The following is a 23691-nucleotide window of genomic DNA, read 5'->3' on the forward strand; positions in this document are numbered from 1 at the left end:
AAAGGGTCTGGGTCTGTCTGTGTGGTGCTTTTGCCGGGGACAGAACAGGAAATGAGTCTTAGAACTTAGTAAGTAATCTAGCTAGATATGCGTTAGATTCTGTTTGTTTAAATGGCTGAGAAAATAAGCTGTGCTGAATGGAATGGATATTCCTGTCTTTGTGTCTTTTTGTAACTTAAGGTTTTGCCTAGAGGGATTCTCTATGTTTTGAATCTAATTACCCTGTAAGGTATTTACCATCCTGATTTTACAGAGGTGATTCTTTATTACTTTTTCTTCTATTAAAATTCTTCTTTTAAGAAACTGAATGCTTTTTCATTGTTCTTAAGATTCAAGGGTTTGGGTCTGTGGTCACCTATGCAAATTGGTGAGGATTTTTATCAAACCTACCCCAGGAAGGGGGGGTGCAAGGTTTTGGTGAGGATTTTGGGGGGAAAGACGTTTCCAAATGGGCTCTTTCCTAATAAAATAAAACCGGTTAGACGTTTGGTGGTGGCAGAAAAGTCCAAGGGCAAAAGGTAAAATAGTTTGTACCTTGGAGAAGTTTTAAGCTGGTATAAGTAAGCTTAGGAGGTTTTCATGCAGGTCCCCACATCTGTACCCTAGAGTTCAGAGTGGGGAAGGAACCTTGACACAAGCATATACAAGAAACCTACAGATCACCACATCATCGCTACCTTCATAGATCCAGTAATCTCCCCAAATGTACCAAGAAATCTGTTATCTACGGGAACACAGATACAACAAAAAGTGCTCCGAGCAGAAAGTTTGGGATATACACCTTAATGCACTTAAAACCACCTTCATCAAACAAGGCCACTCCATGAGAGGAGTAGATTGTATCATGGAATGGGTCACCCAAATACCCTGAGAGAACATGCTTCAATACAGAAATAAACACCCCTCTGACTGAACACCCCTAGTTGTCACCTACCACCCCACACTGGAACCCATACAGGATATCATGAAACAACTACAACCCATCCTGAAAGAAATATTTTCTGAACCCCCACTTCTGGCCTTCACATTACCCTCAACCTTTGCAGGCTTGTCATCAGAAGCAAGCTCTTCACAGACCAAGACACACCAACTCAAAGTGATGCTACATCCTGCCAGAACAACAGATGTAAAACCTACAGCCATATCTCCACAGCTACAATGATCAACACTCCCCAAAACATACCTTTCAAGATCCATGGATCCTACACAGGACTGTCACAAAATGTGGTATACTTCATCCTGTGCACTAAATGCCCCAACAACAATTAAGTGGGTGAAACCAGACAATCACTGTGCTCTCGAATGAACTTACACAGGTAAATGATAAAAGACAAAAACACCCTATTCCCTTGTGGGTGAACACTTTTTTCATAGAGCAATCACTCTGTATCTGACCTATCCATCCTTGTCCTCCAAGGAAACCTGCACAGCACTTTCAAAAAGATGAGTCTGGGAACTTAAATTCATTAGTCTTCTAGACACTAAAAATCATGCACTGAACAGAGACACTGAGAATTAGTGATGCAATATCAGTTCGCAAACCAGTTTAGAGCCAACCATTTTGGCAGCTGCTGATGGAAACAGGCTGAAGGTTGTTGTGTGAGCAAGGCCAAAGGATGTAACATGAAAAAGAAAGAACTGAGCCTCTAATACCAGCTGGTAGACAATACCAGATATTCTAGGACTGTGATGGATTTAAGGGATTTTTTTTTTTGGAAGACCACCACCATTTCCCGTCCTAGCTATGTTCTGCACAGAAACAGAACCTTAGGTTTAAATTTTTCTATGGGGGAATAGAGGGGGGAACTAGAAGCCTGATCCAATGCTACTGAAGTTAATGGGAGTCTGGGTTTTGGATGAGACCCTCACCTATTGCTCACTTATTGTGAGTTGGCTCCATTTTGTTGTGTGGCCACCAAAAACTATTTAACAGAATTAAGCTCTGTTTTTAAGCACCTCTGGTCCTTATTGTTGTTAGAGATAAAATCTATTGTTTTACAAGACTCTTTAGTAATTGCTGTAGCTCTTGTAAAGAGTACTGATTATTGGTCACAAATGAGGCCATCTGCTGGGCCAAATCTAGAACTGCATTTGTGTTCTCATCAAATTGAATACCAAACAATAAGGCTCCTCTCAGTTATGTCCAATACATTACTGGGGAGGTATTTGTTGGTCTATTCATTAGCAGTGAAATGCATTCTAATGCATAAGGCCCACACAAGGTCCACTGCATCATTTAACTCACATTAGCCCTTACTGGAGAATTTCATGGCTCCTCTGCACTGGGTTGAAACATCACTTTTTAATGCACATCTGATGAGAGAAAGCAATATGAACTGTGAGCCTCTCTAAAATTAGATATTTGCCTTGTGGTCTTAAATTAGTCTTTCTAAAAAATTTCCTTCAAGGGGATCAATGTTCTTCATATCTAAGCCCTAAAAGAAGGAGGAGTCAGTTTATTTGGTTTATTAAACTGATTATCTCTTATTTTCTCCCTATGTGTTTTACAGTTTTCTTTTTATTTACCTTCTGGAAATTCATCATGTTCTTTTAAGTAAAGTCTTAGCTTGCTCCTCCTGGTGTTTTCCTAACTATCGTGGCCAAACTATATCATTGTACTACAACAGAGACGTAGAAATAATTAGTGGAAATGTTTTATGAACTGAGCTCTTTTTTATTTTTATTTTTTTAAATTATTTTTTAAGCAAATACTTTGCAAAATGAATTTTTGGTATGTATGTTGTTCGTCTTTAAGTTTGCACAAACGGTTTTCAGGCTATGGGAAGCTAACAATTAGTTGCTTTGTCCACCCACTACTTGCATGGTGTGGCTGGTCACCTCAGGTTAGGTCTATCCTATGACCTCGGGGTGTGATTCCCAGCTCTTGTCACGCTAACTCTCATGGAGCTGGCATGGTGAAACTAGTAGCATAGTTGTGGTAGCATGGACACGGTGGAGGATTAGCCGATGGGGCCCATGCCCAGGGACCCTGGCTAATTGGGGGGCCCCAGAAAAATGGGGGCCCTGCCCCAGAAGACATCTGCCACAGGGCAGAGGAACCTGGAGCCCTAGCAGAAATGCTGGGCAGGGTGGGTGGGAGAAGCCCCAGCACCCCGGGGGGGAAGGGGCAGAAGGGTGTGGGGCTGTATGCGGAAGGGGTGGAACGGGGATGGGATCCCAGGTGGAAGGAGTGGGGAGGGGGCCCCCAGTTGCTCTGGCCCAGGCCCCATGAAACCTTAATCCACCTCTGCATGGACAAGGGCAGCAGCAGCATGGGCTTCACCCCAAATATGTACCCATGGGGTTCAAGCAGGTTTGTACTCAGGGCTGCTAGCCTGTGCTGCTTCTGCCACTGCTCAGGCTACCATGGCTACACTTCTATTTTTAGCATGCTAGCTGGATGAGAGTACATCTGTGCATGCTGGAAATCCCATCCCTAGCTCATAGTGTAGATATAGCCTAAATTACATGGTATTGTATTTGCTCCCCAATGAGTGGAACAAAAAGGGTAGAATAACCAATATCCTGTGTCTGGTATGAATTCTTGGACAAATTGCAAAATTTTGGATGAACGAAACTTTCAGGATATGCAGGCATGAAGTCAATCAGGAACAGACTGGGGACCTGCCCTCCCTGCTTCACCCCACAAAGGGATGACTTCAGGATTCACTCATCAGTCAATGCTTGTGCAATATAGTGATAGGCAATCTATCAATACTTTAGAATAGGAAGTGGAAGTCAAGATCAAGGGGCTTAAGCATATGTCTGACCAAATTATAGCATATAATTAAAATATATTGGAATTGGAAAAAGGTCAGAAAAGGGCAACAAAAATGATTAGGAGTATGGAACGGCTTCCATAGGAGGAGAGATTGATAAGACTGGGACTTTTCAGCTTGGAAAAGAGACGGCTATGGGGAGATATGATTGAGGTCTATAAAATCATGACTGGTGTAGAGAAAGTAGATCAGGAAGTGTTGTTTACTACTTCTCATAACACAAGAACGAGGGGTCACCAAATGAAATTAATAGGCAGCAGGTTTAAAACAAATAAAAGGAAGTATTTCTTCACACAACACACAGTCAGCCGGTCTGGTGGTGCAACATTATTAGAGTTCATGTCCTGAGCCCTGCCCAGTCTCTCCTCTTGGTCAGCTGTGCTGACTGTGTTACAAAACAAGCAGCATCATGTGCTCAGCCATGTTGGGAGGAATGGGAGTGCCTTATATCACTCTTCAGAGTAGCAGCCGTGTTAGTCTGTATCTGCAAAAAGAACAGGAGTACTTGTGGTACCTTAGAGACTAACAAATTTATTTGAGCATAAGCTTTCGTGGGCTACAGCCCACTTCATCAGATGCATGCCTAGTACATGAACTCTAGTTCCTTTCACATGGCTTTTGAGTGGCATCAACAGGTTTAGGAGGGAAAGGCAGCCAGCTCTCCTCAGCTGGAGAGCTAGTCACTGCAACACAAATCCTGAGCACTTATTAAGAGAAGGAAATGAGATTCCTCCTCCAAAATAATAGCTTGGCAGCGTGCTGTAAAAGTCTACAAGTTTGTGCATCAATTTAAGGTTTATCTTTGTAGGTAATGTTTTCATTGCAGTGGGGGCAAAACATCTATCTGGCTTCAAGATTAAACTTGATAAGTTTATGGAGGAGATGGTATGATGGGATAACATGATTTTGGTAATTAATTGATCTTTAAATATTCTTGGTAAATAGGCCTAATGGCCTGTGATGGGATGTTAGATGGGGTGGGATCTGAGTTACCCAAGAAAGAATTTTCCGTAGTATCTGGCTGGTGAATCTTGCCCATATGCTCAGGGTTTAGCTGATCGCTATATTTGGGGTCGGGAAGGAATTTTCCTCCAGGGCAGATTGGAAGAGACCCTGGAGGTTTTTCGCCTTCCTCTGTAGTATGGGGCCTGGGTCACTTGCTGGAGAATTCTCTGCTCCTTGAAGTCTTTAAACCACAATTTGAGGACTTTAATACCTCAGGCATAGGTAAGGTTTTTCGCAGGAGTGGGCAGGTGAGATTCTGTGGCCTGCGTTGTGCAGGAGGTCAGACTAGATGATCATAATGGTCCCTTCTGACCTTAGTATCTATGAATTGGGGGAAGAAGGGGAGTTTTGGTAACAACTGTGAGGATATCTTTCTGAATATACTTTGGAAATAATGATAGAAATATTGAGGAGAGACAACAGCCCATTGTGTTTAGAAGGCCAGTCATATGTAGCATTTGAAAAAAATCCTCTTGGTTACTACCTTTCTTCTCTATGTTTTATAAATCAGTTGTTTGGTAGTTTGCAAGACCTTGAACTTTATTTCTCCCACAAAGTACAAATGGCTGACTGGGTTATTAATGTTGTGTCAACTTTTTTCCTTATTTGTCTAACCTTGAGTTATTGAATCTTTATTTGACTTAAAACAAACTATTAATTGCAAGTGACGGTTAACTGCAAAGGGCACTACAAGCTACGGAAATTACAAAATACTCATTGAATACATGGGAACATTTGCTTCTGATGTGAATTTAATAGCACAGCAGTTTATATATTGATGTTTTGTGACAGAATTGATCTGTCAAAGTACTTTTTCCTGCCGAAACCGAGATCAAAGATTATATGTTTAAAGTCTTTGTTAGTAGAATCATTATCAAGCATTGTTATTTAATATTATCTTTCATTCACAATTTTATACATAATAAAACAAGAAGAAATGCATAAATGATTAGAGAAGCGTTTCTCAAACTGGGGTCTGCGGGCCGCATTGATCAACTCCTCCCTCTCCTTCCCAGTGCCTCCTGCATGTTGGGGAACAGCTGTTCAGTGGCGTGCAGGAGGGAGAGGGAGGAGTGGGGACAGGGCATGCTCGCGGAGGGGGTGGAATCATGTCTGGGACTGCTGGCTCCGTTGATCAACACCTCCCACTCCCTTCCAGTACCTCCTGCACGCCAGGGAACAGCTGTTCAGTGGCGGGCAGGAGGCACTGAAAGGGCAGGGGTGGAGCAGGGATTTGGCGCACTCTCGGGAGGGGGCAGAAAGAGGCAGGGTAGAGGAGGGGCAGGGGTGGAGCGGGGGCGGGAAGAGGTGGGGTCAGATCTTGGGGGAAGGGGTGGAGTGGGGGCCGGGCCTGGGGCTGAGCAGGGGACTTGGGAGTCCGCGAAAAATTTTACAACAAAATGGGGGTCCTCGGGTTGCTAAAGTTGAGAACTGCTGGATTAGAGCATGGATTATACGTTGTAATGAAAAGTTATGCTAGGCTCAATTTTCATGGAACCTGTAAGGGAAACTAGATTAAAAAATGAGGACCCATTGGTCTGTTTGTCTGTATTTGTCTATTCTCTTTTGTCTGACTCTTAGACTGTAAGATCTTTGGGGAAGGGACCATCTTTTCGTTCTGTGTTTGTACAGCACCTAGCGTGATGGAGTCCTGGTCCATGACTGGGGCTCCTAGGTGCTTTTGCAATACAGATAATTAATAATAATAATAAAGAACCGAAGACTAGAGATGGTGTGTAAGGAAACCTCCTTTAATATAATCAGCTATATAAATAGATAATGTGGTAATGTGCACGTTAAAGGGAGCAGGACTGGGCCCCTAGTAAACAAAAGTTAATGGACAATGCTGATGCATCCAACACAACTATACAAACTAAGAGGAAAAGGAAATTTATGCTTTATGTGTTTGAGGCCTCAATTCAGGAAGAGCATCCCTGTTCAGGACAGCTCTTAGGCACATGTTTACATTTAAAATTAAGCATGTGTTTAAGTGCTTATCTGAACAGGGGGCTGAGAGAGCACAGAATAATGAGGTTCTAGAAGTAATGTCATGTATAACTTGCAAATAGAATTTCTGAGAAGTGGCTGTAATGTTGCTTGCTTCTCCATTATTTACTATGCTGGAACTGTTGTGGGATCCAAAGACCAAATTCTACTTTCATTGAATTCACTGGAGTTGCATGGGTGTAACTAATGTGACAAAGTTCCTCCTCTACCTTGGTGGATCTTGTGCTTATTGGCGGATTTGCTCGCCTGGGAGCTTCACAGCAGCCTTCAGTTTGGCCATTTTCATGAACTCACAGCCCAGGTCAACTCCTCCTGCATCTGACCAGGAGTTGGGAGGTTTGGGGGGAACCCGGGCCCGCCCTCTACTCTGGGTTCCAGCCCAGGGCCCTGTGGAATGCAGCTGTCTAGAGTGCCTCCTGGAACAGCTGTGCGACAGCTACAACTCCCTGGGCTACTTCCCCATGGCCTCCTCCCAACACCTTCTTTATCCTCACCATAGGACCTTCCTCCTGCTGTCTGGTAATGCTTGTACACCTCAGTCCTCCAACAGTCCGTGTTCTCACTCTCAGCCCCTAGCGCCTCTTGCTCCCAGCTCCTTACATGTGCACCACAAACTGAAGTGAACCACAAAAACCAGCATGCTAAACCGAAAGATGCCTAAGCTAGCCAATAGAAGATGGTGAAGAGAGGGGTGCGGTCAGAAGGAAATTATAAATCTTTGTCAGTGAAGCAACAGTGGTGTTCAGAGTACTGTCTATTTTCTATTTCTGTTTGTTATGCTTCATGGGTGTTACAAAGGTGGTGGGGTTTTTCCCCCCTTAAAGCTATTTGGGGCTCATCAGACGCCTCGCCCTTTAACATATTTTAAGCATTTTGAAGATGTCAGGAGGAATTTTCTTTGTGTTGCATCCTGTCTGACCTATACATTATGTGATTGATTGATCAGCTGTTGCTGAATCAGAACAGAAAGTGTTCAAAGTACTGTAATGTTTTTTGCACTGCACCAGCAGAATGCCCCATCACTCCTCCATGGTTGCTCAGGTCACTCAATCCTCTCTTTACATGGCTAATGTGTTAAAAGCACAATTTAGCCCTTTATTTGTAAAGACTTAAAGTCACTTGATTTGGGAGCTTATATCTTCCATTACCACACACCCGGGTATGAAAATGTGTTGGTTCACAGGGGCAAGAGCAGCTGATGGCACCAGAGGGTTGTCATGGGGCATCAGAGGCAGACTCTGATGCTTAGGGGAGTGGCTGAAGTGTTTGCAATAAAACAGACCATTGATAATGTTTCTCTTGAAAATCCTGGCAACTTGGGGGCACAGAGGAGAAAGAACCATATCTCAGCTACTCCAGCATGTGTGTCCATTACTCCATTGTGGTTAAGTTGATGATTAAACAGAACTGAGTAACCATTGTCAACAAATATGCATGGGATTTTTACATGGGAATATAGTTCAAGAGTTAAGAAACCCTAGTATATTTAAACCACTGGGGAGTTGTCTGCCCTATGAGAATTTACATGGATATTTATTAATAAAATAATTGTTTTGCTTTTAATTGGAGAGACTGTGTAAGTAATCTTTTTAAAAAATATTATTTGGGAGTTAATTCCAGAAGGGGTTCAGGTCACCTTTGGGATATAGTCCATCTCTGCCCAATACAGACTTCACTCTTTTTTCATCAAAAGTGCCTTGAAATTTTGACTTTAGTGTTTAAAGATTACAATCCTGTGTCAGTAATCCATGAGATTCAATATTTAGAGCCATATTCTACCCTTGACTTATACACAGAATTCCCATTGATTTTTTTTTTTATTTGTATTAGCTTTGATCCCATACTATCTGCCTGACTGAAAAAGACCAAGGTCAAAAGAACTTTAGTGAAAGCTGCTCAAAGTATGTGACATCTGACCAACATGAGCATTGCAACTCTTCTTGTTTTGGGTGACTCAACTAACAGAACAGCCAACAAAACAAATACTTACTGAGGTTTGTGTCAGGATAGCTTCTGTAATTATTACTAAATGACAGGGATGGGCAGATGGAGTAGTAGGGGATTGGCCTGTACGCTAAGATCAGGTTACATAAAAGGCAGCTGCAGTAGGTTTGGTAATGTTCGTAGACTATATCCCTGGGGAACATTGCTCAGCGAGTTATTGGATTCTGGAGTCATGAGTGGGTGCCCATTTTGGGGGAACAAATATCAGTGAGTATATTTCTCTATTTACTGCATAATGTCAGTTAACACGATAGATACAATGTGAATGTTAAGTGTAAAATTCAAAAGGAGGCTATTCATTAACTACCAAGGGTTAAATAATTATATAGACAACACTGAATGAAGAGAGCTGGACTAAGAATTCTTTTGAGCATTGGCTATTGGGATATACTAGATATGAATGTACCTAGATACTATAGTGATGTGTGTGCTATAAAGGTTGAAGATAGATACATGCTGTTTATTTTGCTTATCATATATGTTTGCGAAACTGAGCCACCAAAGCAGATCAGTGCCTGAATTTTAGGCACAATTACTGCTCTGATATTTTTAGCTCTGTTATTTCCTTTTGTAATTTTCTTTTATTCCTAGATTTAATTTTAATAAACTGTCTTTGGAGGATGAGGAAGGAGAAGACAAGTCACAAGAAGGGCTGAATAAAGCCAGCAAAGGTGGACTTATCTATGGCGACTATCTCCATGTAAGTGTGAGGACTGGATTATGTTACTGCCCTGATGCCTGTTACAATTTGAGATGTTGACATATGGCACTGTCCTTTCCCTCCCTCTGCCAGCGAAGGTCAACAATCAAGGCAAGTCCTTCTGATCACTGTTTCACTCCCAGCTGTAAGGATGTATCCCCAGGCATCTGTATCTCTTGACATTTGAGTTAAACAAACATCTCCCACCCAAGATTCCATGACAGCTCACATACCTGTTAATGTTAATGGGACGCTTGGTTATTTTTTAACTTTTTGAGAAAACAAATTGGATTTTGTTGTTCAGACGGGAATTATTTTTAGTCCTGTAGCTAAATTGTGAATGGAGAAGGGTTGAAGTAGAGAGTTACACTGAGATGCATATAACACATCACCTTGATAAATCACAGCAAAGCAGAAGATTCATTATTTTAGCAGATGGTTACTCAGGGCAAACCTTCAGTATGCTCAGCAGGGGCTGTGCAGTTCCCATTAACCATTCTGCTTAAATTCCCTGAGCTGTAATCTGAAAAAAATACATCTAAGTGTCTGTAAAATGTCTTAAATTTAGCTCATGGACCCAGTTTTTTCATCAGTTGCACTGACGTAAACTGAAATAAATTACGTTGCTCTAGTCTTATACAGAATTTGTCCCAATAGTTATATAATTACATAATTACATTTAAAAAACAATGTCAAGCACTCAGAAGTTAGAAAATTCCAGTAATAAGATCCCTGGGCAACTTTGATTCAGCACGCTTGTGTGTCTTCATACAATACCGTCTTTAATAAGACGATCACCATAGCATTTTTTCTACAGGACTTCTGCCTCACTGAAAATGAATTTCATTCAGATATGATTTATAGACTACATTAGCTATTTTCCTTTCCTATCCCTTCCTTATCATCTTTAATAAAAAGCAAATGAAAAAGCTGTTCAAATGGCTTTTTGAACTATACTGCCTGAAAGAACACATGAGTATCTAAAAGTCATTAGATGGCTAGATTTTGTCATTTTTCTTCATGTTAGAGATTAATAGATTTTAAGACCACAGGCAACCATTGTGATCAACTAATCTGGCCTCCTGCATAACTCAGGCAATTTCCCTGAATTAATTCCTGCTTCAAGTTCAAAAGTAGTGGTTGAACTAGAGCATATCTTTTAGAAAAACAGCCTATCTTGATTTTAAAACTTCCAGTGACGGAGAATCCACCACAACCCTTGGTAATTTGTTCCAATGGTTTAATTGTCCTCCCTGTTGGAAAATTGTGCCTTATTTCTCATCTGAATTTGTTGAGCTTTAACTTCCAGCCACTGGATCTTGTTATAGTTTTGTCTGCAGGACTGAAGAACCCTCTATTATCAAAATTCTGTTCTCTGTGTAGGTATTTAGAGTGTGATCAAATCACCCCTTAACATTCTCTTTGATAAACTAAATAGACTGAGCGTCTAGACTTCCAGTATCTCTCATAATTAGGACTCTACCAAATTCTTGATCAAATCACCCCTTAACATTCTCTTTGATAAATTAAATAGACTGAGCGTCTAGACTTCCAGTTTCAGAGTAACAGCCGTGTTAGTCTGTATTCGCAAAAGGAAAAGGAGGACTTGTGGCACCTTAGAGACTAACCAATTTATTTGAGCATGAGCTTTCGTGAGCTACAGCTTCCAGTATCTCTCATAATTAGGCCTCTACCAAATTTGTGGTCAATTTTGGTCAATTTCACAGGCATAGGATTTTAAAAATCGTAAATGTCATGATTTCAGCTGTTTAAAACTGAAATTTCATGTTGTTGTAATTGTAGGGGTCCTGACCCAAAAAGGAGTGTGTCTGTGTGTGGGGGCGTTATTGTAGGGGGGATTTGCAATACTGCTACCCTTACTTCTGTGCTGCTGCTGGCAGCGACGCTGTGCCTTCAGAGCTGGGCAGCTGGAGAGCGGCAGCTGCTGGCCACGAGCCCCGCTCTGAAGGCAGAGCCACCGGCAGAAGTAAGGGTGGCATGGTATGGTATTGTCACCCTTGCTTTTGCACTGCTGCTGGCAGACTGCTGCCTTCAAAGCTGGGTGCCTGGCTAACAGGCACTGCTCTCTGGCCACCCAGCTCTGAAGACAGTGCAGAAAGAAGGGTGGCAATGCCGTGACCCCCCCTTCAATAACCTTGGAACCCCCTTTCAACTGCATTTTGGATTAGGACTCCCAATTTGAGAAACGCTGGTCTCCCCCATGAAATCTGTATAGTTTAGGGTGAAAGCACATAAAAGACCAGATTTCACGGTCCATGACGTGTTTTTCATGGCCAAGAATTTGGTAGGGCCCTTCTCATAAGGTACGTTTTCCAAATAGTACTTTATTCTGCAAATAGCCCCACTGAGGGGGCAGAATCCTATTTCTTTCATCTATTCCCAGTTGTAAACAACAGAAAAAATCAATGGATTGGCTCACTATTAAAATGCAGAATAAATAAAATGCAACTAAAGACCAGTATGTGGGGGGTTTGTTTTGTTTTGTTGTATTCACATAAATTCCCATCAGGAACATTTTGTCCAAAACCCAACAGTGGAGTTTTGAGATTATTACAAAAAATCTTTCTTTTAAAGCTGGACAAAATATTGAATGCTCAACAGCTGCAGAGTGAAAAAAAAGGAAACAAGATCCATGATGAGCATCTTTTCATTGTGACCCATCAAGGTAAGCTGCAGGACAGAAAAAGGTGGCTGTCTGGTGCAATCACACCATTTGTTTGTTTTGGTGCTAGAACATGCAGTACAGAAGCTGTTCTGATTTTGGACACAGTTATAAATTCCTTCATGAATACCAGCTTTCTCTCCCATTCCTCTGCCAACACAGTATTTGTGTGTGTGTGTGTATGTGTGTGTGTGTGTGAGAGAGAGAGAGTCCATAATCCATATTTGAAGAGTTTTAGTAGAGAATGAGAATACTCTTCAACATAATTCATTATATACATAAGAATGGAGATGGCTTAGTGACCTAAGCATCAGGTTTAGAACTCCTAGACTCCTCAGAACCATAGGTTCAATTGTGTTGGAGCAGATTCAGCCATCTGAAATAGTAAAATGAGTACTATGCTGTTTACTGTATTTGGGTCTTTTTTAGATGACATGCTAAAACTGAGGTTCCGTCTTTATCTTTTTGGACATTACACATCCCATGGTGCTTTGTGTAAGAGCACTGGTTTGTCTTGATAGCCTGGCCAGGTTTTCCCCTCTACCCAACTGTTGTTAATCTGCTATATGCCAGCCTAGAGTTCCAAAAGTGAATATACTGTGATTAGTTCTGTTAACAGTCTCAGGTGCTAAATTATTTCATGCAACAATGGTCTGAAGAAGGGAGAGATTCTTTAAACAGCAGGTACATTTGTAAATCAGTATTTCTTACACCCCAATCACATGGAAATAGAATATTAATTTTAAATGAAGTTTTAACAATAAATTCGGAAATTAACCTCCTAATCTACTTGCTTAACTTCTTTCTACATACCAGCAATGGCAATGAAATTAACACTAACAATGCCTTTCTCATTGTAGCTTATGAACTTTGGTTTAAGCAGATTCTGTGGGAACTGGACTCAGTTCGGGTGATCTTTCAGAATGGCCGTGTAAGTTATGTGCAAATATTTATCATATGAAAACCCAAGCCTCTTTCTGAAAGCTTGATTTTTACCATATCCACACATACCCCAAAAATGAGATTTAAGGCTGAAATTCAGCTCTTCAGTGACACCACTTTGCCATTATGATAGTCTGCATATTTTGATCTGTAAAATCATGCACTGTTCTGAGGACTGTATCTTCTAAAGTAACTGGCCTACACAGATCACTCTTCAGGAGCAATCGCTTTGGCCATACCAGTCACAAGCTCTGGTGATGGTTATTTGTGTGGTATTTTACTGCCAAAAAAGCATGGCTAGGGGAAAAATTATATATAATATACTAGAGGTTTTTTTCCTATTTTATTTACCAGCAGTTTATACACTGATGAATAATAAAAACAAGCATTTTGCATAAGTGAACCAGAAAATTCAGAGGTAAGGGACCCTTTCAACATAAAAATAATAATTGTAAATGATTTTTTTAAAATATAAATTATTTAAAATTTTTATTTTTATGTTGAAAGGGTCCCTTTCCTCTGAATTTTCTGGTTCGCTTATGCAAAATACTTAATGTTTTTATTATTCATCAGTGTATAAATTGCTGGTAAATAAAATAGGAAAAAAATCCTCTGGTATTTGGATGTGATTTGTTGAAACTGGAGAGGAATTATCAAATCAACAGCAGATGCTTATATGATGACACCTGGGGGAAAAAAAAGGTGAATATTTTGAGCTTTTATTAACACTGCCCCGAAGCGAAATTCTTTATACACTTATGAATTGTAATGACAAACTCTTGAGTTTCCTCTGATGTGTTGTCAATCAGAGATGGCTGGCTCTATGTGGTTTTAATAATAAACTGATAGTTGTAAATGAAAATCCAGCACTTGTGGATATTATAAAGTTATGTAACGTTGTTTGGAAGTAGACCTGGTAGTAAAATGTGGAAAAAAAATGCAAAAAGTTTCATGAAAAATTAGTTTCCCCCCCCTTTTTTTTTTTTACTGAAATTTAGTATGTTGATTATTTGTTGTTGAAATCTGATATTCAGAAAATTTTAACCATCTCTAAAATGGGATACATTTCTCCATGAAAGTAATATTTTGTTGAAATGTAATTAAAAATGTTGAAAAATTGAAATTCAGAAACCGGTGGGAGGATTATGAAAAAGATTAAAATGTAGCATTTTCATCCCTCCATTGATATTTCTTGGTCGTGCTCATTGACTGCCTCAGAAATCTCAAGAGGAATCCTGATCCCATTGAAGGCAATGGACGTGCTGACACAGAGTTGGCTTGGGAACGGCTCTGCAGTTCCTTCCCCACTCACTTCTCCTGTTTCTTCCTTTATTTCCCCCTTCTGCTTGCTAGCAAGCATCTTCTCAGCTGTGCCACACGACTTTCTTAGCCACATTACCGCTCCTGCTTCCTCTGGTCTGCTTCTCCATTGACTCTAATAGAATTACACTGTGGATGACTTTGGCCTAGACTTTCAACTCTTTCAGTAACTTTTTGAGTTAAAAATATGGGGAAAATAATTCCTTTATAACTGATCCAGTTAGAATGAGTAAGCAGCCAGACAAAAAGCCCTCACAGTTGATCTTTTAAGCATAAGCCTTAAAAGTATGATTTTAGTTATATGCAGGAGTCTACATTAAATACAAGACTTTGCTATTGATTTTTACATGGAATACACTGAGCTACTGCAGGGATAGATGAATAACACCCTAAAAGAGATTGATGGGTAGAATACAAAGGTATAAACAGTTTATCAGCTCATCATTCTCAATCTGGTCATAAGTATTTCTTTTCTACTAAGGTGAGAGATGAGAGAAACATGCTCAAGGTTGTTGCTCGAATGCACAGAATTTCAATGATCCTTAAATTACTTGTGGAGCAATTTTCAATTCTAGAAACTATGACTGCATTGGACTTCTTTGATTTCAGGTAAATATGATTTATTTTTTATTGATTAGCATCAGTGCTTATGTAACTGTCCTCACTAGAGCTAACAGTGCGGTTTGAATCCAGGACTTTCAGAGCTGAAAGCCTGAGCCTCTACCACTCAGCTGAAGAACTAAATCAATTAGGTCAGCACCATGAGTGTGTATTTGGGAGAGAAGCAGCTGTACTAGTAACCGATAAAGGTCATCAACAGTCTCTAACTTGATTGCAAGTCCAATGTATTCTGAGATTTTTAAACAGATGTTTGTCTTAATTATTGGTATGTGACTTTGCTAGCTGAGATCACCATTACAAAACTAAAATAACAGTATGTAAATAATCAAACTGTCCTGTCATTTGGTAATGCCAAGCTAAGACTTAGCAATTTCCTTACATTTCTCACAGCCACATGTTCTCTGCAACATTTTATGTCAATTCATAAACTTGTGTGGGCAAGAGAAACCCACGGCTCCACATCTAGAGCATGAGCTAGATGTTTTAACCCATTGGTTCTGGGGCTTCACACATCTAAACTTCATAAGGTTTGCAGTGGTCCTGGATCACTGAAATATAATGTTTCAAAAGCCTGTGGGAAGCAGCATGTTGCTGCCAGCTTTTTGCCACCAACCCTCCATCTCTCTTCACTTCCCCCTTTCCCACCAGGAATTTTTCCTCTCCATCTACCAATAGAAGCAGACAGTGGGGCCTGGAAGCCTGTATACCTCTTTCTGGCTGCTGGCCTGGCTTCTGGGACCCATCTGCCTGTCTCGCTTCCAGGAAAGAACTCCTAATTCTTTCACTCCCAAGCTCCATTGTTGCTGCATGCACCCCCATTCCTAGCTTTCCTGTGGTTTCCACTTGGGTCACCTGTGGCCATGTCATCCAACTCCCAGCCCTTCCTGGATCCTTTTGACAACCTATATATTTGTTTCAGAGTAACAGCCATGTTAGTCTGTATTTGCAAAAAGAAAAGGAGGACTTGTGGCACCTTAGAGACTAACCAATTTATTTGAGCATAAGCTTTCGTGAGCTACAGCTCACTTCTAATTCGCCCTATTACCACTTCATAATACCCCACAAAACATCATTCATGGCCCTTAAAGGTTGCCAGAATCCTTTTCTCCCATTTTTAAACTTAAAAAGAAAAGGGGGAGAGAGAGAAATAAGTGGATTAACCATCTATTTTGAGAGATCTTCAATTGCAATTTTCAGAAATGTATTATTGTATAATAAGCAATTATACAACCAAATCAATGACTTTCAATTCCATTATTATAACCATCTTATCCTTTATTTTTGAACCACTAAAACTGCCAGGGAATGGGAATCACGGCTATTCTTATTAATTAGTTCTTCCAACTTGCCAACATAGTTTAATTTTACATCAGTCCCACATAACAAAAAACTAGCCATGGTGACACCGCCACCTTATCCTTTTGTCCAGAAAAAACCCCAAACAAAAAATTGTTCAGATCTATGGAATAATTTAAACACCAATAAACATATTATAGTTTGTTTATTTTAATTTTAATGACTTAAGGCACCTTTCTTAATACCTGTTTGGCTGTGTATGTTTAGAAATAAATTAATATTCATATTAAATTTCCTCCTGAATGTGTTTTTTTAAATATTGATTTCAATGTATAATTTGTTGTTATTTACTTAAAAATAAAGAAATCAGATTTTCATTGTGATACCTGGGTTGCAACAAAGGAAATGTCAATGTTGTGGTATATCAGAGAGTCTTATTTGAAATGCTTTTCATGTTAGAAATGTCTATGTAGGTTTTTTTAGTTTTGGATAGGAAAACCACAAAATACCCTTATTATTGAAATAATATGTAATTACTCTATCTTCTTCCATACCCAAAGAGATTACTTGAGCCCAGCATCAGGTTTTCAGAGCCTGCAGTTCCGCCTATTAGAGAATAAGATTGGTGTCCCGCAGAGTCTGAGAGTTCCTTATAACAGAAGGCATTACCGTGATAACTTCAAGGGACATGAGAATGAACTGCTGCTTAAATCAGAGCAGGAGCCAACACTTCTGCAATTAGTGGAGGTAAGTGTTTAAGTATAGACCTGCCCTATTTTAAATTAGTATTCTTACCCTATTTATGGAAGGAGAAATTGACTGACAGAGAAATTCCCAGTTTCTCAAAGATATTTAGGCATTTTATTGAAATCAATGGGAGTGAGGTGCCTAAACACTTTTTGGGCTGAAGTAACTTGTCCAGGTCTACAGAGGGAGTCAATGTTAGATAGGATTAGAAGTGGGGAGTTTGCCTCCCAACTCTGGGGTCATTTAAGAGAAACTCATGATCTGTATCACCTATTTGTTTTATGTTGTTTTGTTTTTAAGGCATGGCTGGAAAGAACACCAGGACTAGAACCAGAAGGATTTAATTTCTGGGGAAAATTTGAAGTGAATGTGTTAAAAGGTCTAGAAAAGGAACTGGCAATAGTTCAGGTAAATTATGTATCCTTAGTCTATCAACAAGCATAAGATATGTGATAAAAGAAGATCCTGCCATTTTAGTTAACATTTTAACCCAATCACTGTTCCTTTCCCTTGGTTCATTCAGTCTTAAACAAACTTTGTTTTTAAGGAGCAATGGAACTATGCGCTTCTTTCAGGTATTTATGGGCCAGTTTATTATTTGACTTCAGAAATGTGTGCTATTTGAGTGATTTTTTTGATTGCAAAAAACAGGGTTGAAATCCTGGCTCCAGTGAAGTCAATAAGAGGTTTGCCATTGACTTCACTAGGGTCAGAATTTCACCCCCAGGCACTTGAGTCTGAAGATCAAAGTGCAACTCTTCTAAGAACAAGCCCATGGGAATCCATATGGAAGGAAATGCTTGCATACACCATTGCGAGGTGGAACTGTGCTGTTTCACATAGCTTTACTAAATGGTACACATGGGTTTGACAAGAAGGGACTTCTACATACTGATATTGAACTTATTGAACTGTATATGAATATTACCATGAGAAGAATGTTTTGCTTTTAAAAACAAATCATTTAGTTGCTCAAGAGGACAAAAAATATCTAGACGTGAGTGATTATGTATCTAACAAAATGCTCTCGTGGTATTTTGAGGATTCATTTTTGGAAGTGAATTTCTTTAGGTCAAATCACATTTTTAATGAAAAAAAAATCCTATATTCAAAATCTGGGAAACTTTGACCAGTTCTAAGATTAATATCTTTCTAATTGTTGGGTTTCTTTTTCTTTCTTCATTCAAATGAAGAAACTATAAAATCAGATGTCTAAGAACTTAAGGACAGATTTTTAAAAAAATAACTAATTATGTAATTGTGTCCCCATCTTGTGCATGCATTGATCTTGACTGGGTATGAAAACTGGCTAACTAATGTAGAGATTTAGGTACATTTGTGCATGCACTGATTGTAATATTTTTTTGTTTTGCATAGGCAGTGGTACATCTAACTTGTCTGAAAATATGGTCCTTACACTAAATGTGTAAATTCATAGAAGTATGATTCTGAAAATTGCAACTGTATAATAAATAATTCAAAAACTGTAGGCCTCTTCTAAAAATAACCATTTTGTTTTATATTTTAAAGGCCAAACAAGAGTCAGAGGAAAAAGAGGACCTACTGGCTGAACTTCAAAAACAAAAAGAGATTCTTATTTCATTATTTGATGAAAAACGCCATGAACATCTTCTTAGTAAAGGTAGGTTACGTTCACATCTGGAAAAAGATAGTTTAATAACAGTAACTGGACCCTTTGTGAAAAGAAGTTTAAAAATACAAGGAAGAAAGTTGTCTTAGAAAGTTACTTGTGATTCGCTTTTTTTTTTTAAATCTTGAGTTTTATGATTTGGCAACTTTCGAGGTAATGGTGGCATTCAGTATACAGCTACTTTTGAAGCAACTCTGATAGCTAAACACTATAATATATACTTTTTTCCTACCATATATTTTTGTATCCTTAGTTTATAGTATAGTGGACTCTGGACATTTGCAGGAAAATTAACACAAAAACTAATAAAATCTGTAATTTTGCAGGAGAAAGACGACTCTCTTATAACGCATTGAAAGGCGCTTTAATGATCTACTTCTACAGGTACAGTAAGGCGATATTGCTGCAAGATTTAGTGGGAATTCTGACAGAAGGAAGTCAAGGGTAGATGACGTATTATGCACCACAAATTGTGTATGTACACAATTTGCGATCCACTTATTATTGCAATTAATTGTTGTAAAGCTATTCTAAATCATATACTGTACTTTAGCAGGGTCCTTAAATTCTCCTAAGGATAAATTGCTATATACATGGAACAAAATGCAACTCCCATTTTAAGAGGGTGAAAGCACCTATTAGAATACTGATTTTTGTATTGGTAGAAGAAATTGAGGGGGAAAAATTACCAAAGTCAATGCTATGCACACTTGAAGTGGTACTTTGACAAACATGACATAAGAAAATATCAATAAGGTAATAAGAACTATCTTTGTGTCTTGTCTTTCATTTTTCAAGAGAGGAGCCTCGCTTTCAGGTTCCCTTTCAGCTTCTTACTTCTCTCATGGATATTGATGTACTCATGACCAAATGGAGATGTAAGTTTCCCCTTCTTTTTTGTGGTAGTATCTCTTCTAGGTACAAGATTGTTTTTCCCTTTATTACTATAGTTGTAACTAAGGTGTGTTCAATTAGAATTCAAAAGACCTCTTTCCCCTTCTTATTCGAAGGACAATTGCTTTTGCTTTGATCTGGAGGGTAGGTGTGACACCTCCTTAACTGTTGATGCATGTATATGGAACAGCCATTGCCTTCCTTTTGAAACTAAACCTATCCCCTCCATGCTGCGCCTAAAATTGGGGCAACGTCTTTTTATCTGAGGGAACTACTGTATATTTCCCAGTTTCTCCCCACACCTCATGACTCTTCTCTACCCATTCTTTGCACTCTCTTACCCCCCATCTACAAAACAGGGTGAAATATGTTGCAATCTCTGGGATGATAGTCAACAGTACTCCTTTGTCAGTATGCAACATGCTGAAGAGTGACGAGTTTCCCTGGTGACCTAGTGGGTCACCCTCTCTGACCTTTATCTCTGATGTCCCAGGAAAATGGTCATAAGCATTCCCCTGAACCTGAGTACCTCACATATAACTATGATACAATACAACTTGCTATATGGCCAGCTTTAACTGGCATTTCAATGGTCAACACCATTGTAACCAAACCCTTGTTTGTATCCTAAAGCAGCAACTTAATATAAAAAGTAAGTTAGAAATGCCAAATTCTATTTATTTCTGTTGCTTAGACAACCATGTCTGCATGGTGCACAGAATGATTGGCAGCAAAGCTGGCACTGGAGGATCATCAGGCTATCAGTATCTGCGCTCAACAGTGAGGTAAGCATGAAGAAAAATTATTTAAACTTCATAATATTATTCGTTACCACTCCATAATCTGCATACAGTACATTACTTAATATGAATAATACTTTTCATTCAGTCATATCCAGGTAAAAAGTACTTTAGTATTAGTGAAAGGTTCCAGAAAAAAGAGCATAGGTCCAAAATTACTGAAAATAAGCACTTAGCATTACATAACCAGTGTCTACCGACACTTTGAACGTTGGCGTCTTTATATAAATAGCTGTGTTTAAATAGCAGGAAGATAGTGACCTTTTATCTTAAAAAAGTTAAACTATTCTTTGAATTTAGGGACTGAACACTTGAATGTATGCTGGTAAAAGCTATTTGCTTTACTGTTTATAGCCTTTCAGTTCCTTTTTGTGGTTTGTCAGTCAACTTGTGAGAGAGAATTTTTTTCCAAGTGACAGGAGGGGATAGTCCATAAAAGTCAATGCAGTTATGAAGATTGATTTATTAAAATAATTGAGAGCGGGGGGCGGGGAGTGTCTAATTAATCAGTTACAGTTGTCGTCCTTCAGAATTGTTGGTCTTCCCTGCTGTGCAAGGAACAGATGATCATGGATGTTGGCTCCATGTCTCACTGACCAATTCTCCAGCGCAGCACTTCAGATGGAAAAATGGCTTCCTGCCTGTTGCGTCCATCATCATGGCAACTAAATTGGGCTGGAAGCTTCAGCCTCAACTAGCTCTTTCTCATTCCTGAATATGCACAGTTTCAGTCATTTAATATTTTCTTACATTCAGTCAGTTAGTCCACCTTAAAGCTTATATTTGTACCTACACCTTGACAGTTGAGTTTTGTGCCTGGAGAGCAAAATGCAAAAAACACTTTGGATTGTTTGAAGCACACATGAAAACATCTCTTCGTCCAGCTGGAATCTTTTAGTTTTGTTTCAGGTAGAAGGTATTATGCAACTAGTGGTTTCAAACACTCTCTGGCTTTTGGCAACTGCTCTAATATTGATTTAGCCCACTCCCCTGACATGATGTTTGAGATAAGATTTGTCTGTAATTTTCATCAAACAGTCAAAGTAGAAATGCACCAGGTTTGGGGTTTTAGTACAAATGTAACTTGGGGTAGGGTTACAAAAGGGCCTCAGGCTTTTCGGTGAACCTAAATTTCAAGCCTAAATCAGCTAATGACTGTGAGTAGAAACGATGAAAAAACATGGTTTTGACGTGATGGCAGTTTTGGTTGAGTTTCACTTTGTGGCTCATTTAAGAATGAAAAATCATGGAGATTGAAACCACATGAACCCAAATCAATCTTGTGTCATTCAGCTCTAGCCTGAATTGCCACACTTGATGGAAAGAATCTGAAATCATTACTAGTAGATGTTTTCCATTAAAAGATCATGGGGGTTAGCTTGTGTAGTATATCATTCAAACACATTGGGAGTTCCCAGGGCCCTTTGTAATGTAATTTGATAATCTGAACCAAGATTAGGCTTTGTAGAGGCCAATTATGGCCTCTCCAGGCTACCATATTAAAGTTAATGCATCTGATTTTCTTTTTTCAGTGACAGGTACAAGGTGTTCGTAGATTTGTTCAACCTCTCAACATATTTGGTGCCAAGACACTGGATACCAAAGATGAACCCAACTATTCATAAATTCCTTTACACAGCGGAATATTGTGACAGCTCCTACTTTAGTAGTGATGATTCAGATTAAAGAACCTGCCATGGTGATCCATTTTAAAGAACTTTGAACTGTCATATGAACTGGTTCTGACCTTTTGTGAGGTCCCTTAAATTTATTAAATGTTACAAAGCATGTATATATATTTATGCAAGCCAGACTGTAAGATTTAAAACATGTGATGAAATTCTGGACACAAATAGTATGATTTAGAGATGATACTAACTACTAAATATTCAAATTGAAGTATTTTTAGAACATTACAGAAATAAGAAGGCACAGTTTGCTGAAGGAAACAGTATATAGAGATATTAATGACACTTAGCAATACTGGGTCAGTTGAAATTCTGTTGTTAATGCTAGGGATTCATTTTGCTCAGTATCTTTAAAGAAATATTTCTTTCAGAGTAGCAGCCATGTTAGTCTGTATCCGCAAAAAGAAAGGAGTACTTGTGGCACCTTAGAGACTAACAAATTTATTTGAGCATAAGCTCACTTTGTTTTTTTAGAAATCTCTGTGATTTTTGGTAACAAATGATTTCTAAAATTTCTTTTAAATCATCCAGTTTACTTTTCTATATTTATGCTTATTTTTGCATTTCTGGCAGCTTGGACAATAAAAGTGGACTAATCAGTTTTACTTTTGTTTAGTTCATTTCTCGTCAATTTTCAGGTTTTCATGCACTAAAAAATGCTTTAGGATGATGAGGATTTACTTTTAAAATATGTCCCTCCTTAAATTTTAAAAAGACATTTTTATTGTACTGAGATTTTTATACCGCTAAAAAGTCTAAATATTGAGCCAAACTGGACCTGTCAGTGTCCCAAAATAATTTATATGAAAAGAGAAAAATCTTGATTCTTATGTGTCATAATAAAAATGTGTCATAATGCATAACTGTAAAAGAGTAACAAAATAAATATCTGATATTCTGTTAAATACTTAGTCTCCATACTTCATTTTTTCACTTCAAATAAATGGCTGTTAAAAACTTAAAGCTCTTTATTTCTTACTATTTATTCTTTTTTTTAAAAGGAATTTAGTTGTATAAAATGGTTCCAGAATGAAGGCATTAGAAAGAGAAGTCCTTTTTATTTATCCAAAGTACTAGTATTGCAAGGGTAGCAGTAATACAAAGTTCCATCAAACCGTTCTGCCAATTTGCCTCAAATCAGGACTAAAACATATTACCTTATAGGATGTGGAGAAAGTAGGTATTCTTGTCCATTAAATCTTTGTATTTGAACACTACAACCTGTTGAGATTGAGGCACAAATTATCAGGTGAAGTTTTTAATACTCTTCATGCTGGGTCACTGAGAAATAGACTATCAATAGCAGTTAGATGGAAACAACTTTTAAACGTGAGACCCAAACACAAAAAAATCATTATTGCTCGTATCAGACCTCAGCTAGAACTTGTACTGATGCTATTCTTCCAATAAGTAATAAATGCTACTGCTTAATTGTCCTCACCAGTCTTTCATATCCAAGGAAAACTTCTCTTACAGGAAAGGGGCTTCATTAGAAAGCACAACAAATCCTGCATCTTGGCAGGGGGTTAGACTAGATGACCCTCGTGGTCCCTT

General features: G+C 38.9%; 1 protein-coding gene across 1 annotated transcript; it reads left to right on the forward strand.

Moving 5' to 3' along the window:
• The first annotated feature begins 1302 nt into the window (after positions 1-1302).
• On the forward strand, positions 1303-22551 carry TDO2 (tryptophan 2,3-dioxygenase). Its single transcript, XM_043545326.1, has 12 exons — positions 1303-1316; positions 9387-9495; positions 12091-12181; positions 13039-13109; positions 14922-15049; positions 16918-17104; positions 17405-17512; positions 18635-18746; positions 19082-19139; positions 19554-19633; positions 20344-20434; positions 21982-22551. The coding sequence occupies exons 1-12, from the start codon at positions 1303-1305 to the stop codon at positions 22133-22135; spliced, it is 1203 nt and encodes a 400-aa protein (XP_043401261.1). The 3' UTR covers positions 22136-22551.
• Positions 22552-23691: the final 1140 nt, after the last annotated feature.

Source organism: Chelonia mydas, chromosome 4 (assembly GCF_015237465.2).
Source record: "Chelonia mydas isolate rCheMyd1 chromosome 4, rCheMyd1.pri.v2, whole genome shotgun sequence".
In the NCBI taxonomy this organism is placed as follows: Eukaryota; Metazoa; Chordata; order Testudines; family Cheloniidae; genus Chelonia; species Chelonia mydas.